Source organism: Anopheles bellator, chromosome 1 (genome assembly GCF_943735745.2).
Source record: "Anopheles bellator chromosome 1, idAnoBellAS_SP24_06.2, whole genome shotgun sequence".
Lineage (NCBI taxonomy): Eukaryota > Metazoa > Arthropoda > Insecta > Diptera > Culicidae > Anopheles > Anopheles bellator.
Genome location: NC_071285.1, coordinates 42,600,624 through 42,616,558, shown reverse-complemented (window position 1 = coordinate 42,616,558; position 15,935 = coordinate 42,600,624). Strand labels below are relative to the sequence as shown.

The 15,935-nt window shown below is 49.3% G+C and overlaps 4 protein-coding genes across 4 annotated transcripts; 3 read left to right on the top strand and 1 right to left on the bottom strand.

The window, feature by feature from the left end:
- Positions 1-4,212: 4,212 nt before the first annotated feature.
- LOC131215643 (endocuticle structural glycoprotein ABD-5-like) lies at positions 4,213-4,690 on the bottom strand. The gene is made up of 3 exons (XM_058210033.1): positions 4,682-4,690; positions 4,468-4,583; positions 4,213-4,399 (listed from the first exon to the last, which is right to left on the bottom strand). The coding sequence occupies exons 1-3, from the start codon at positions 4,688-4,690 to the stop codon at positions 4,213-4,215; spliced, it is 312 nt and encodes a 103-aa protein (XP_058066016.1).
- Positions 4,691-6,742: 2,052 nt separating this feature from the next.
- Positions 6,743-7,660, top strand: LOC131216799 (larval cuticle protein 1-like). The gene is made up of 2 exons (XM_058211378.1): positions 6,743-6,816; positions 7,305-7,660. The coding sequence occupies exons 1-2, from the start codon at positions 6,805-6,807 to the stop codon at positions 7,608-7,610; spliced, it is 318 nt and encodes a 105-aa protein (XP_058067361.1). The 5' UTR covers positions 6,743-6,804; the 3' UTR covers positions 7,611-7,660.
- Positions 7,661-10,613: 2,953 nt separating this feature from the next.
- On the top strand, positions 10,614-11,970 carry LOC131214983 (endocuticle structural glycoprotein ABD-5-like). Its single transcript, XM_058209340.1, has 3 exons — positions 10,614-10,747; positions 11,479-11,594; positions 11,691-11,970. The coding sequence occupies exons 1-3, from the start codon at positions 10,736-10,738 to the stop codon at positions 11,872-11,874; spliced, it is 312 nt and encodes a 103-aa protein (XP_058065323.1). The 5' UTR covers positions 10,614-10,735; the 3' UTR covers positions 11,875-11,970.
- A 1,065-nt stretch (positions 11,971-13,035) lies between these two features.
- On the top strand, positions 13,036-13,544 carry LOC131215642 (larval cuticle protein 65Ag1-like). The gene is made up of 3 exons (XM_058210032.1): positions 13,036-13,044; positions 13,097-13,221; positions 13,286-13,544. Exons 1-3 carry the CDS (start codon positions 13,036-13,038, stop codon positions 13,542-13,544), a joined length of 393 nt encoding a protein of 130 aa, XP_058066015.1.
- Positions 13,545-15,935: the final 2,391 nt, after the last annotated feature.

Genomic DNA, 15,935 nt, shown 5'->3' with positions numbered 1-15,935 from the left:
GTTCTCTTCACAATACCCTCGAAAGAGGACCGGTTGCAGCGACATTTGCAATAAGGCTCCATATTGTACCGCGGTTGTAATTCCTTCGTTTCAGTTTTGAATAATTTCCTCCTGGCGAACGCAGCGCCATCTAGCTAGTGGCTCTCAACCGTTCGTTCGAAAGAGAATTCGCCACCGCAACGAAAGACTGTCGCAGAGATCTTCAAGAGACGAACCTTTTTATTTTGCCTACATTCGACGGACCGGCGTAACCCATCACGTTGCCAAAAAATTTGCATAAAATCTAGTACACGGTTGATGATTTTTGGTTCCTGAACTTCAGTGTCTTTGACGATATTTTGGTGGCCATGTCATTTCCAATTCGTAAAGTATAATCATACTATTGAGTAAAGCTGCTTAATCCATGTAAAAAACCCTAAGTCCATTCATATCCCTGTATTTTGCAAATCCGCACAAAACCGGGTACCAGGAACCATACGACTATCAGACGCGGCCTTGATGATCGGTCGTTGTCCGCAGCATCTTCCTCTGCGGATTATATGCTCGAGTACCCTTGAGCCAAGAACATCAAAACTGAAAACACCACGAGCCATTGGACTAGTCGCTAGTCAACGGTGGCCAGCGTTAATTCGAAGCCATCGTTCGCACGATCGAGAGGCATTGAGGGTTCGTCTGCAACTCATCGCAATTTTTTGTCATCAGTCGAAATGGTAAGAAGCAGTGACGCGAGTGTGTTTCAACCAGTGACGGGTGAAGTGTTAATTCTTTGCCATTGGTTTTCGATAGCATTGGGCACCTTTCGGTCTTCTGATCGCGGCAGTGCTGTTATCCGCAACCAGAGCAACTCCCGTCGGCAACCAGGATGCAGATTTGATCTCCTACCAAAACACTCGCAATGAGCATGGGTACAGCTTCGCGTACCGAACAAAGGACGGCCAGTATCGGGAGGAACAAGGAGAAATCAACCCGGAAACGGGTGTGCTTGAAGTGTCTGGACGCTACCAATTCATGGCTCCCGATGGCGTGCAGTACGAGACCCTGTATGAGGCAGACGAGAATGGATACCGCATTGTGGATAAACCTCCGCCAGTTGGAGCTCCACTCTCCAATACTTTGCTGCTCTCGCTGGTGGGCTGACCAAGTGTTTGTTGACATCATATTTCCTTCAAAACTACGATTGTGTGGATGCGCAGCAGTGTGTTTATTATACTAGAAAATCAAACAAAAGTGTGTTGTTTTTTCGCACTTCGATGCACAAACGCTGTGCGCCAAAACAATACCCCCAAGATGTGGTTTATTTTGCCAGCAAAGATTTATTTATTTTTTGTGGTGTCCAAAACGAGCTGTTTCGGATCGTTGTTCTATCGCTAGCATGATCACTCTAAACACGGAGGATTAAAAAAAGGTGGAACTAATTCTAAGGTCTAACGCAGACGAAAACCTGTTCGAATTCATAAACAGGTGGCCACCAACATGTTTTAGTATTTTTCTTTTTGTCAATTCTTTCGTTTCGGTTTCGAATCATTTCCTCCGGGCGAAGGAAGCGCCATATAGCTGATCACTCACAACTAGATGGCGCTCCGATCGTTAGAGAGAAGTCTTTCATCTGCGTAACAAAAGACTCTCAAACAGATCATCAAGCGACGAACCTATTTATTTTGCCACTAGCCGACCTGAAAATTCGTAAAAGATTTGAATTTCGCGAAAAGCATCTGCAATTATTGCATATTTAAAAGGCAAACAGCTATTTTATTCCTCACGGGTGTGTTATTTACAATAAATTCACGGTTGTAATTTTCAAACGGCTGAAATTTTCAAGTCCACAATCGGTGTCGGGTGGCGATCTGCCTAAAGGTAGGCTCACCGACGATCACTCTCACTTTCGTGCGTCGGTCTAGCGAAGGACCGCTTTCTCCGCAACAGCGGATCACTTTGACCTGCCCGCTCACGCTAGCTGACCCAACGAAAGTCGGCCATGGCCTACATCGAACGACCGCCGGAAACCGGGTGACCCGATGTTCGACCCGAACGACCGACCGCTTGAATGAAAGCGAAAGTGAAAGCTTCCACTTCCGTTGCTTGGTGAGCAGTCAGTGAGAAGCGCCCGCAGTGAGAACGGTAAGAAAACGAGTGAGCTGAATCAAGACACCGCGGACTTGTGAGAGATGTCCGAAACGATAGATTAATAAGAGAAAATTCACATCAAAAACCATTTCGAACATGTTTCTAGTTTCCTCCATTTATCAGCAGCCTATCAGCACATCAGATCGTGCTTCAACCGACACCGGCGTTACTCCGTCGCACGTGCCTACCGGCTTTGCGCATGTTTGCGCAGCCAGCCGCCGGACGCAAGTGCAAACATTTCACGCCACGCGTTTTGGTCTAACGGCACTCTTGGCGGGTGTGTGCTTTTAGCGTTCAAGTGGAGCTCGTTTTCGGCGGACTACCTACTACCAATCACGAAGCACCACGTACGAGCCCGACCGTGTCGAAACGCAGTTGATGAAGAATATGGCATATCGTTTAGCGATCTTTAGCGGGTTGTTTATATTTTCATCAGCCACCACCACCAGTGGTCACAAAATTAAGCACAGGTGCATCTTTGCTGGAGGCACTGTCACTGACACTCACTGGTGTTTCAGAGGTCAAACCCGCCGCGTTGATTGCGGCCCCACAGCGCTAGCCTCTCATCTTATCAAACAGCGGCGAAACCTGTACGTATTAAACAGCGTGCCACCGTCCCGGCCGCCGAAGCCTTGCGTTGCCGATCAACCGTGAACGGGGTTTAACAGTCAAATTATGCTAACCTAACCGCGGTGCGCGGTGCCTCGGTTTGGGTGACCGAAACAAATGCGGATAGAGTGTAACACCGACGGGCCGGGCAGGAGGTGCCGAGAGCTCGAGGGCAACCGGTTCGGGATGGTTTCGCGTAATTTTCTAGGCAGCACGACACGCGAGTGGCGCGTGTGGCGATGTTTGCATGTTTTCAGGGGCCCAGCCGTGTATTTTGACCGGAAAAAAATGACTCCCAGTGAGCTTCGTTTGGCGATTTAAATCATCCATCTGCTACCATTACACACCGATCTTTGTTGTTTCTGTTTCCTTCCTTCAATGGTGAGCCATTTTCATTTCCGTTAGGCAGCTAATGCTTTTTGACCAACTGGACTGGTTTCGTCGCTTCCACTGCCGTTGAAGTCCTTCGATCTCGGTCGAGAGAATCCGGCAAGCTCCACGGATTAAAAGTGACGATCATTTAATTTCTCTCCGCGTCGTGCATCGTCTGAAGCGCTGGCGGACAGACACGATAATCGTCGGGCATCGTGTCAAATGGCATGTCAACATCACTTTGACTCAAAGCAAGCATTTATTTGCATGATCCGTCGGGGGTTTGAATTGTTTTGTGTTTTAATGGCACGTGTTCAATTAATACGTTTTAGATACACGTTTAACACTCAACCGACCGGCAGGGAAACTGCCGCGTGTGTCGTTCGTGTCAAATTAATTTGTTTAAGTCTTATCAAATGGGTCTCTTTCATTCGAGACTGTTTAAATCAATAATTTCGTAATTTAATCTTTGACACATGTTTTATTAATTGCCCTACAAAAGTTCATGATCAACCTGACGAGCGTTAGTAGGTCGATATCGTTGTGTGGAAGAAATTTTAATTATTCAAACAATAGAAAGTGCTTGTCAACAATCGTTACTTATTCAGCCTTTCGATTATACCATGTCTTTTCAAGTCCCGTTCTTGGATGCCACTCCTGTTGCTGAAAAGATTCTACAAATGTCATACTTAATTAAAAAAATTCACGCCAAGGACCTTTGTTTTATAGAACATTTTATTACCCCCGGCGAAGTGGCCGGGTCTCCAGTTTGCGATTTAATACAGCCATAATTCTACACTCTCTGCTGCTGCTGAGTGGAAAGCAGACACTCCTAGACTGCATTTGCAAATCAAATCAGGCATATAATTCCGCGACCAGAAGCGCGGGCCAAGCCACGGTGTGCCCGGTAATAGGCCTCAGGCCCGGGTGCATTCTTCTACACCGAAAGCCATCGGCCTGGGGGACAAACTTGTTCCACAAAATTCTCCGGCCGAGAATGGAGCGAGACGTTTGACATTTAGGAAACTAATTCGCGCAGTTTTTTTTTATTCCACCCACATTCCAACCGAGCTAAAGCTAAACCAGGGGACATCTCTAGAGAGGCGCCTACAGCTGCTTCACCGTCGGGCGGTAACCGTTCTCGTCGGCGGTGTACGTCACGAGATAGTGCTTCCCATCGGCATCGGTGTACTCGTATGAGCCGCTCACCGACAAGGCCTGCACTTCCGGATTCGTTTCCGATGCCTTCAGTTCGGCCTTTTCTTCGCGCTTCTGGCCATCCGACTGCTCGTAGCTAATGTTGGCGATAGAGAAACGCTGAGACAGACGAAACGGAACGGAACCACGCTCACCGAGGCTTACCGGAACTGGTAGCTGCCGTCGACGTTCATCTCCTTATCGTCGGCCACGATCGACGGTTCGTCCGCGGGGCGGGCGAGGCACACACCGAACAGACACACGAGCGCAAACACTGCAACCTACAACCGGCGACCAAATAGGATACAGTTAGTTACCGCACCACCATCCTGAGCTCCAGTTCTGGGCGCGCTCCTCAATCGGCACCTTAACCACTTACAAGCTTCATTCTAAAGATGTTCGATGAAGACTACGACTGGGGTCACAAGAAATCGCACTTTCCACTCTAAGCACAAGTCAAAGGACAACTGAGTTCAGGGCGCCAAACGTCACGTCTTTTTATATGCAAAGTTCGTCCAGCAGAAGAAGAAAAAATAAATAATCGCAAACCCGAAAACGGGCGACCCACGAAGACGTTGTTGAAATTCCTCCAATCTCCGGTCAAATCGTATACATCGCCTTGGCTCGACCTAATCGCGACCCCAGCCAGCGGGTCGATCGCTTGGGGACAGTTTTTTCCCCCCGACCGAGACCGTATCCTGCCGGCCATAAAACAAAGCGAGAAGAAGAAGGAAAACTATCGCCATGATCGCCACCATCATCGCCCGACATGAAGATGAGCTCCGCTAGTGGCAGGACGACCGAACCGACGGTCGTCGGCCAATCTGTTGAGCGACCCACAAAACTCGAGCGCACTGGCCGCACGTTCGGTCAAGGATGTGAGGTTGGCTCGCTAATTTATAGCCGCGTCTGGCGCCGAACACCGAAAGTTCAAAGTGCGTCGAATTAGAATTTCTAATGGATCAGCGGCGGGCCCAGTTGGCCCGCTGCTTGCGATCATCGTTCTGGCGGCTGCGTAGGTCGTCATGGAACCGAAAAGGAACCTGATCTCGCGTGGAATCATAAAACTTGACTGTTATCATTCCGATCCCCCCAATTCTTGGAATTCTCTTGGAACGAGAGCGAAACGAAAGAAATGATAAAGCGTCCGATAGGAACAAGTATGTGCGGGGAATCTTTTGCTTTTGTCCAGAATCTTTTGCTATACAAACAAGCTGGAAAGTAAAACAAATTGATGTTTGTGGAATAATGTACGTATTGGAAAAAGATGGCAGGCGTGAAAACCTGTTTAAGTGGGATCAACTTTTACGCGATAAATGCGGTTCACGATGATAACAAACGGCTAATAAGGTCCTTCGTTGAACTCGGAACTCTACAAGCACTTCCGTTAACATATTTTCGGCACTTTGTGAATTTCTTCCAATTTTCTAAAATAACTGCCCCTTAGAAGTTCATTAATGAAACATTTAAAGAAAAAATGAAAGTATTTTTTTTAATTTCAAAAAGAAATGTTCTACCAATGAAATGGTACGGCTATTCGAATGTAGAGGTCGCCCGTCAAACAGCGCCCTCTCAGCAAGAGTAGCGGCCACGCATCGGGTTATGTTCGCCCGTTAAATTCAAATTAAGTCCCGAATAAACACAATTTTACTATTTCAATACAATAATATAGGAAAAAGGCTTTTGTTGATTAGACGAATATTTGAATTTTATGCAACTTTGTCTATACTAATCGTTAATAATCGCGTCGATAAATCATTACAACCGCCACTTTCACATTTTTAACATGTGCCATTTGCTTTACCATCTTTCAAGAAGCTTTTTCCTTTTCCTTTCCTGGCATAGCTTATTAAATTCTGGCGGAAGTCCCGCGTAGCGGCGCCAAGCCATAATCTAGATCGCTAATTGTCTAGAACGAACCGAAACCGGACCGAACCTGGTCGCGCTCCCGGTACGAGCCTGAGCCTTAAAGCCCGTGTTCTCAGATAGAAACAAATTTCCCCAAACTAGCAGCCCGCGGTTCTGATCCGTTACGGGCCGGCTACTGTACCGCGAAAAATTCCACAAACTCGGCCTCACCTTGCAAGGTTACGGTGACCATCGGTCCAAAGACTGGCTCATTAGTAACTGCTGGGCGGACGCGCTAACATATGGGTGTTTTCGTGCTTTGCTCTTTCTCGCCGTTGACGTGGACAGCAGATTCCAGCGGCAGCAGCAGCCCGCCATGCAAAACAAAAGTCTAGAGGCGAACGCTGCCCGAAACCAGCGGAATCTGTATCAGTTGGTGCGGAATTTGAATTAATGGAGGTCATCTGGTGGGTAGGTGAGTTTCTCGACTCGGTCTGGCTAGACCAGAAAGAAGATGGGCTGCTGGGAGTAGCTGGACCGACGGATATATAATCCAGTTGTGGTGCGGTACCGGCATGCATTGTGACTTTGAAAAGCACCGTGACAAGAACTGTGTAGCCACCCGGTCTAAACTCAACTCCCAAAAGCTCTGCGATGAAGTGCCTGGTGAGTGCCCGGTGGTAACAAAGAATCCCAGGACCAAGTGACTAGTGACTAGCGCGATGCAAGGAACAGTGAATAAATGCTAGCCCCTAATCAAGATCATAAAAGGACGCAGGGCCGAGACAAACGATTGTTACCAAGACTCCAGGAAGAAGTTCACTAGAACCGTACAAATATCATCGCGCCCAAGGACGCAGATAATTATGGCAAACGAACGATCGCGTATTGGCGTTGGTCATTTGTGTCTTCCCCGCGACCAGGGAAGCGAGTTTCGACTCATTAGCGTAATTAATTGACACATAAAATCAGAGATGATCTCTCTCTCTCTCGCTGGGATCGGTGAGGCAGGGCCTTCTTCCGTGACCGGCACTCTATTGACACCTGGGGCCACACGAAATTCAGCAAATCGTGCGATCGACTTCCGTGATGGCGTACTTCCCGGAGATTCGGTCCCGATTCGGCTAACGATTTTTTAACGCTCCGTGTTGCAGATTGTCCTCGTGGCTTTGTGTGCGCTGGCGGCCTCGGCACCGTCGGGCGATATTGAGGTCCGCAAGCTGGACATCGACCACGCCGGCCTGGTGGATGGGTCGTACAGCTTCAGCTACGACCAGTCCGATGACCACAAGCGAGACGAGACGGGCGTCGTGAAGACGGTGAAGAACTTTGAAAACGAGGACGTCCCGGCCCTTTCCGTCACCGGCATGTACGAGTTCGTCGATCCGGAGGGCAAGCGCTACATCGTCAAGTACATCGCCGACGAGAAGGGTTTCAACCCGACCATCACCGAGGCCTAAGCAGGGGCGAGTCCTAGCGATTCTTAGTTCGCACAGCCTACTACACAAACCCAAGCACTGCCAGGGCGAAGGGACGCATCGTTCACGAAATGGTAGGCGAATCGGTCAGACTGGAACACAGGAAGGAGAACAATGTAAATTTGATGTAAAGTAACAATAAAAAATATAAAAGCTCTACAAAACTGGCTTCCGCTTCCATCGACACCGGCAGAGGTCAACATTCCGGGTGGCTCGGGCCCAAACTTTGTGATGAGCTCAACCGAAGGGGTTGCCGTGAGCGAGAGACGACCTTCCGGCAGGTTCGGCGCATCATGCGGTTTTCCATAAATTTTAACCCAAAACCTACCGCGATTCGCGGCAAAAACGGGAAGCGGTCTGAGGCGTCTGAGGTGTCCTTCTCCGAATCAGTGGCGGCCGGTAGGCCTCTCATGGCGATGGGCGCCAAGATCGATCGAACACTCGAAGCATCCCTCGGTGAGTGAGCCGCAGCCGCCACCGAATGGGTCGAGTGTTTGATTTGACCACCGAGCGGCGACCATGGAGGAGCGTCTAATCATCATCATCAACATCGCCCGGCTGGCCGCGAAGAACACAACCGTGGGTCCCGCCTGCGGGCGTTGCGTGAGGCCACCGTGCGTTGAGGTGTTTGCGCCGGGAGCATCTTAGAAGACGCGTCTTACGCCATCCTCGCACGGTGATAGTGTCATCCGTGTGCGGCGGCCCGCCGATGACCGATGTGGTGTTGTTGTTGTGTCGCAATAAATCAACAGCCTCTCCATCGCTCGAAGATACCATCGCTTCGACCGCTTCACTAGGTGCTCCGAACATTTTGTTTGATTTCGAATAAAACCACGCAAAGCACGGTAAGTGCAATAAAATCGATCGCAATCGCGATCGATCTGGCAACTGAATCGTGTCGAATGTGAGGATGATTGTCCCGCGGAAACGCGCAAACGCTCAAGAATCAGGATCGAGCGGACACTTATCGCGTGGTATTTGGAAGCTACCGCGTTGCCACCGACTGGACCCGCGTCGTAATGATGATTGAAGCTCCCCAATTATTCCCGAGTCTCTCGAAGCCGCGTCCTGTGGTCGTGGGTCTCGCCGATCGTTAGGAGGCGTTAATTTTTAAACAAGCGATTATTACATTACAGCCGGGCGCCTCCGTCGAAACCGGCCCGGGACGCTTCGGACGACGGGTTTCGTGACGACAGTGATGTTACTTCATTCGGAACATCTTTTTTAAGCACCACACACATCATCAACGCGCTTCTTTTCCGCGGAAGATCTGGTTTGTTCTTGGGCTGGGTTTTTTTTGTCCCAGTGTCTTGAGAATATTGTTTGGCATTTTATCTGATTGTCACATATTTTTCGCACGATGCGTCATGCGGCTGAGTGGAAACACTAACGAGGAAGCCTTTTTGGGCACTTGCGTTTGAGCATCCTTGCTATACAGCAACAAGCTTTTCGACGCCTTGGCCCCAGTCGATAAGGCGAAACTGCACCATTTGGCAAGGCAGAAATCGCACCATTCCGCTAATTTACGAGCCGTAATCCGACGACCCCACGGAGGTGCTAATTGATGGCAGCATAATTGAGTATAACTATGCGCGTTTTCGATTTCGTAAGTCCTCGAGTTCTGCCACCTTGTCCGTTGCATAACTGAAGGAATTTAATTTGTTAGCGAGAAATAATCTGATGAGGAAGAATAAAACCCTTGAAACACTGCTTATCGAAGGGTCAAAGTGAATTTTCAATTAGACCTCGCGTGAAGGGATTTCGAATCCTTCGAATGTGGAACCTCTCGGTTGTGTCCCGTCACCAGAATCAATCCTTTTTCACGATGAAGAAAAAGAAAATTAATAAGTCCCTATAGAACCTATAGGCCCCGGTATCAGAATGACCTTCTCGGATTTGAAGAATGTAGCCAAAAGCCAAATTAAATCGAACCTTCGCCTTGCATTATTTTAGCCCCCTTTTTTGTCTTACGAATCCGTGGAACAGAATTTCACAAATGGAACTTTAACCGTTCGTTTTAAGATAGCAACTTTCTTCCATTGGCCATACCGTAGAATTATGAAAACTGCTCGAATCGCCTAAAGCAAACCATTCTATTTTCCCCTTTCGAACAATCTACCACTCGTCCCTGGTTCCCCCATGAAGTCCATTATCGGCGCATCGGCCATAAACTTTATTGAACATAGCCGAATCGAAAACTGAAAGTGATGGCGGCGTTTGGCATTGACAGTATTTTGCCAATAAATCGCCCCGCTGACAGACACAGGGCTGTGGGTGCTTTATGTGCAGAATACACAAAAGATGCGTATCCATTCGGGATAAAAATGGACAATAAACGGCTGTCGTTTGTTGAATTGTTTCGTCTGTTTCTTGTCCGGAGCGCCACTGGAAAGTGGCCGACGAAGAGTTTGGCCAGAGCAAGGCAACATCCCGCAGTTCGCTTGTTCGCATCTCAATCGACGTCTCGGTGCGGAGCACGGACGGCTACTGTAAAGTGTCGTCCTCGACGAGCCTAACCCACGTACGGTGGCGGCCATCAGCTTCCCGGCGGCGAGAACTAAGCACCATTCGACGTGCTGCGTTCCCGTGTTCCGTGCCATCACATGCCGCCAATTTGAAGGCGAAAACCGACGACGACGACGACGACGACGACGACGACGACGACGTGCCCATCTCTCGGCGGATTTGGGCCCCACCATCATAAGCGGGGACATGGGGTCATCACATGGAGACACATACACACGGTAAAGAGATATGCAAAAGAGCACGGAGCGCTCTCGCATCGTGATAAATGGTGCCGATTGCGTCCGTGTCACCCGAAAGCGCCCCCCGTCCGGTCCGTGGCCCTTGCAGTCCGTCCCTGATGCTACCTTTCAACTCTCGCACCCAGCGGCACCCATCGGATTAGTCAGCCAACCGCCGGCAGGCGTCGAGGCACGGTATAAAAGGCACCGACGAGCATCTTCGGTGTTTATTATTCTGTCCGCAACACGTACGCAAGTGCACCTCCCGGGTAGTTCCCAGCTCCTCAGTTCAGGCGAGAAGAAGGATCTGTTTATCGCCTTCCAGGATCGACCGGCCGTAGTTTCTGTGCACAGCATTCCAAAATGAAGCACGTGGTGAGTTGTGGTCCGGAACCAGAGGCTCAAAGTGATCGTGTGCGCAAATTGCAGAAAGTGGTGTTTTATTTAAAAGAAACAATTCACAAACAATATGAACGTGGGACTAGGAAGAGACTGAAATTAACGTGTTAATGTGGTGGAGAAAGGTTTCAAAAGGATTCAGAGTTCACTGTGACGATGGACAAATTCCTAGTGATTTGGCTTCTTGAAAGTGATTATCCGAAGAAATATCGTAGAACAATTGCTCTTCGGCAACAAACAAGTATTAAGCGGATCAGAAATATTACAGATAACGATCCCAAAATTACCAACCACATGCTTAGAAATGAAAAGGCAACTAATAATTAATTTAAAGTAATAACAGTACAGTATATGGTTGATATTCCAGTTGAGCAGAGTTTAAGCCTGGCAAGAATTGAATGATTCAAAGAGGCATCATTTCTTAGCCAAATACTAAACTAAGCAAACGAGTTTCGTGAAAAGAATTATCGAACGAACGAAAGGAGTGTAGAGCAGCTTAACGAAATGGTGTTCCTAAGCAGCAGGGACTCGTTAGCAACGTTGCGCCATATTTCCTACTTAGCGCAACTTCCCACGCACGACGATCCAGAACATTACTTGGCCTTATCGGGACGAGTTTTGGCACTTTGAGGATTCATAAGCCTATCCCATCAGAAGGCATTTGCCACACGAAACTTAATGCATTCTTCTACCCGACCGCGTTCCAGATCGCCCTCTTCGCCATCGTGGCCGCCGTGTTCTGTGTTACCGTTCGGGCCGTGGACGATGTGCAGCTACTGCAGTTTACCAACGACAACAACGTCGACGGAAGCTACCAGTTTGCGTAAGTTCCTCGTGTCCAAAGCCATTGATTGATTGTCTCATTTGGGGCCTATCGCCCCATATTTACGACATCCGACCCGATCTCCAAAAATTGTAGCTACGAGCAAAGCGATGGCCAGAAGCGTGAAGAGAAGGGAGAGCTGAAGCAGGTCGAAGGAGCCGAAGAGCCGGTGCTATCCGTGTCCGGCTCGTACGAGTACACCGACCCGAACGGGCAGCGATACCGCGTGGATTACGTGGCCGACGAGAAGGGTTACCGACCGACTGTTACGAAGCTGTAAAGGAGCCAACGAGTGGGCAATGCGGACCATCGCGTCAGGGAACAGAGTGAGATTTTGTATAACAAATGGAAGAACAATAAAGACTAAAACGCCAAAAGTCCCAACCGACCGTTTTCAGTTTTCTGTTACTTGGCGAATGTATCACAAAAATAAAAGACAATCCTTACAAATCCTCTGTGAGCATCGCTCAGCTTGTTCTTTCTTTTCTGAATTTTATGGAAATTTATGGCAACGCGACGCCTTACTTCGGTCAGCGGAATGTATGCAAAATAAAAAGGTTCGTCGCTTGAAGAACTCTGCGATAGTCTTTTGTTGCGCTGGCGAATGGCTTCTTTCGAGCGAACGCAGCGCCATCTAGTTGTGAGCCAGCCAGTTAGATGGCGCTGCCTTCTTCCGATGGAAACTATTCGAAACCGAAACGAAAGCATTGGCAAATGAAAAATAGAAAAACCTATTGATCATCAGATTAAAAATATTGACCGTTGGCCACCTATCGGTGAACTCGAACAGGTTTGCCTCTAATTAGTTCAAAATTATTCAAATTTTTCATGTTTCGAGTGATCGCCGGCTGTTGCCCAATGCTACCGCAAACCAATGGTAAAGAATTAACACTTCGCCCCTCACTGGTTGAAACACACTCGCGTCCTGCTGCTCCCTACCACGACACGAGATTACATTGGGCGGCAAAGTAGCCAATCCCTCCAGATCGTGCGAACGATGGCTTCGAGCTAACGCTAGCCAGCGACGTTGGCTAGCGATGCTTTCGGTTGTGATGGTCGTGGAAATGGTACTCAAGCTTTTAATCCGCAGCAGGTGCTGTGGACAACGACCAACCACCAAGGTCGTGTGTGATAGTCGTCAGGTTTGCGGTATAGAGACCTAAATATCGTCAAAGCCACTGAAGATCGGGACCCAAACGCGACATTCGGGGATTCCAACAGAGCGAGCGGTAATATGTAAATAACCTCGAAACCTTTTGCAACCCAAAGCTGACCTCTTCTGTCTTTTTTTTGCGATGGGCGGTGCGATTCTTGCACGTGTTTTCCCATCTTCGTGATCCAAACGTTAGGTCGCAGACATACGAATCTCACGAGACTGGTTAGTCGCAACCAAGCCGTTGTTGTGATTGGCCGCGCCTTCGGAAGATACAAACTTGTCACCATGGACCTGGTAAGTAGCAACCACCTACCGATGGCTATGCTTTCATCGTATTCCTTTTTAGGCACCGTTTTGTGGTCTGTTGATACTGTTGCGAATTTTATCGGTCGTCGGACGACCAACAATGGAGAGTGATGATAATTTGGACCTACTCGAGCTAGCCATGGAACAGGACGGACGATCGTTTTAGTAAGTCACACGCAATTGGAAGCGAAATGCGGTGACAGCAGTTCGTCTCGATTGTATCTTGTAGCTATCGAACCAAAGATGGTCAGACGCGTGATGAAACGGTTCGGTGGAGTGACGGAAAGCTGGTCATCAGCGGCTGGTATCGGTACATCGGACCCGACGGGGTCGCCTATCAGGTTCGGTACGTGGCCGATGAGAACGGCTACAGACCGCTGGGAATGCATCTTCCGGGAGCCAACCTATCGGATCCGAGTGCGTTCAACATTTTGACACCGTTGGCCGTGGGCATCTCGCGTACGGTGCTCCTATCGTTGGTGGGTTAGCGGGTTCGATAGATCAGAAACGATAATTAAAATTCAAACGTGTAACGAGCATTTAATAGTAGATCACTGAGGGTAATACAGACACATTAAAATCCTGCTCGAGAGGAACAATCAACTGTAATTTAAATATTTTGCTTACAATAAACAATTGAGTCTTTTTCGTGTGGAAGAGAAAGAATACATCGGTTCACAATGTTTAGGAGTATTGTATGAGATTCCATAAGGATAGCATAATCAGCTCGAGTATTACCTCCGCTGCCCTCTGTTTTGCCGATGAAATCAAGCATTTCACCATACGGATAGTCGGTGAAATATTTCATCGAGAATGTTTTTAAATTCCCTATGTTGACCAGCATTCCGTTGACCAGGTGGCCGTTGGCTATTCAATAGTTGCGATGTTCGTTAAACATCACGGTGCACTGACGGAGATGACTCCTCGGTCCTTGACTTTTTGGACGAACTCGACCCACGGGGCAAGGTAGCATGGCAAGGACATCAAACTTTGTCGTGCCGTGGCATCGTTGGGCCCGGTCAAGATGTCGGCGACAAGAATGATAGATGCTTCTTCGCTTATGATCGCGCAGAATGATAGAAGCCCCATCAGCCCCTAATTGGTGGCCATCAACGGGAGGCGTAGAAAAAAGGGGATATTTTTAGGAAGTTAATTTTGTTTACGTGTTCAAATGCACAAACTTAGATCCTTTGAATATGCATGAGCATATCGTCGATGAGTCTGCTGAATTTTTAATCGGGTCTTTCCAGAAAAGCACATTTTTAGGCAAGCTAGGCTTGGAAGTCGATCGCACGGGGCTCAGGCGTTGCCGTTGAGCGCCAGCGTATTACTCAACGTACGGTGACGGCGGTATGCTAAGTAGCTGTGCTTTGTTGTTAATTTGGCCCGGGGTAGACCATGTGATAAGCGCGCCGGGGACTGTCCAATCGCCGAGCCCTAGTCTTATTGCATAAGATCGTGCGTCTAGATCGTTGGCACTGGCGCCAGCGCCGATCGAGGATCGATCGATTAACACGTAGCACGTGATCCCCCCGGGTAATGGTTCACGCAAGACGATTGATTAGAACTCTACGCAATCCGCCACCGATCTCGCGTCGAACGCGCGGCACTAACGTGTCCGAAGACGTAATTTCGGCCATCTTGAACCCGGTTGACGTAACCGAAGACCAATTGGTGCTCTGCGTGCAACGATGCAACACGCGCCCGGGCCTCATCGTAGCGATGAGGACATCGCAGCTCTGTGCAGCCCGGCCACACGGGAATTGGTCTCCCGCGCGACGATGGGCTGGGCGAGAAATGAATATTTAGATTACAGCTGACCGATTTAAGCACTCCGGCCTCGTGGACCCCGGTGGGATGAGCCGGTTAATGTCCGACCGAGGGGCAGGCTCTCGACGACCCGACCCACCGTTGGGTCGGGGCCTCCCACTCCCACTTGGCCCAAGTTCACCAGTGTGTTTTTGTCACCATTTCGGGGCGACGTCTCGCGACCAGTCGAAAATCGAAACAAACAGAAAGCCATCACCACCACCGCACCCCGGTGCGGACATTAAACGGTGCGGGATGTAGGTCGACCGCGCGGGCGCAGGAAAAACCGGCCCCGCGAAGGATGGCCCGGCCAGGAGGTCAACCGACGGTACCACGCGCGCGGCCCGATGCACGCTGACATAATCGATGCATCATCATCATCGTCGAGTGGCCGATTTGTGGGGGGGGATTACTGCCCCGCACCCGGGCCCTGTGATGATGATCGGGTGGGCCCTGGGAGGCCTTCCGTGAGCTGCGCCCCGCGACTAAGCCAATGTCAACGCCATCGTCACCAATCGACGGCCGGTCCAAGCATCAAATTGCGTCTGCGCTCGAATTTTGAGCCATTCTTTTGGATGTAAACATTCAGGCTCAGGCTCCTCACAATTCAGGCTCCGAGCGAACGAAAGGTAGCTCCACAGATGAATTGACCGCCGTCAAAAAATGGACCAAACTTTTCTTTAAAGGTCTAAGAACTTTTAGAAGAACCCTCGCAGGTTCCCAACGCGCATGGAAGGCAACGATGTACTCCCAAACGCTTCGACACCGACTTCGGTCCGAGCGTTGAATTAGTTTTGAACACACGAACTCTTAAACCCTCACCCGATTCGGTCGGTGTCGCTCGCTAGCTCTCCGTCACTCTACTGCGGAGCGGAGCACCATTTTTTCGTAAGCAGCATCCTTACGCATAAATTAATACTTAAATGTGACTTATGTGTAAGCGTAGGGGGAAAGAGCGGACAGCGGTGCGCGGTGCCAAGCGGCGTTGCATGCACCGCTGCGGGACCGCCGGTGGAGAAAGATGAAGAAGATACGTTCAAGGTTAACCAGAAAGCCGTTTGTGAATGGCA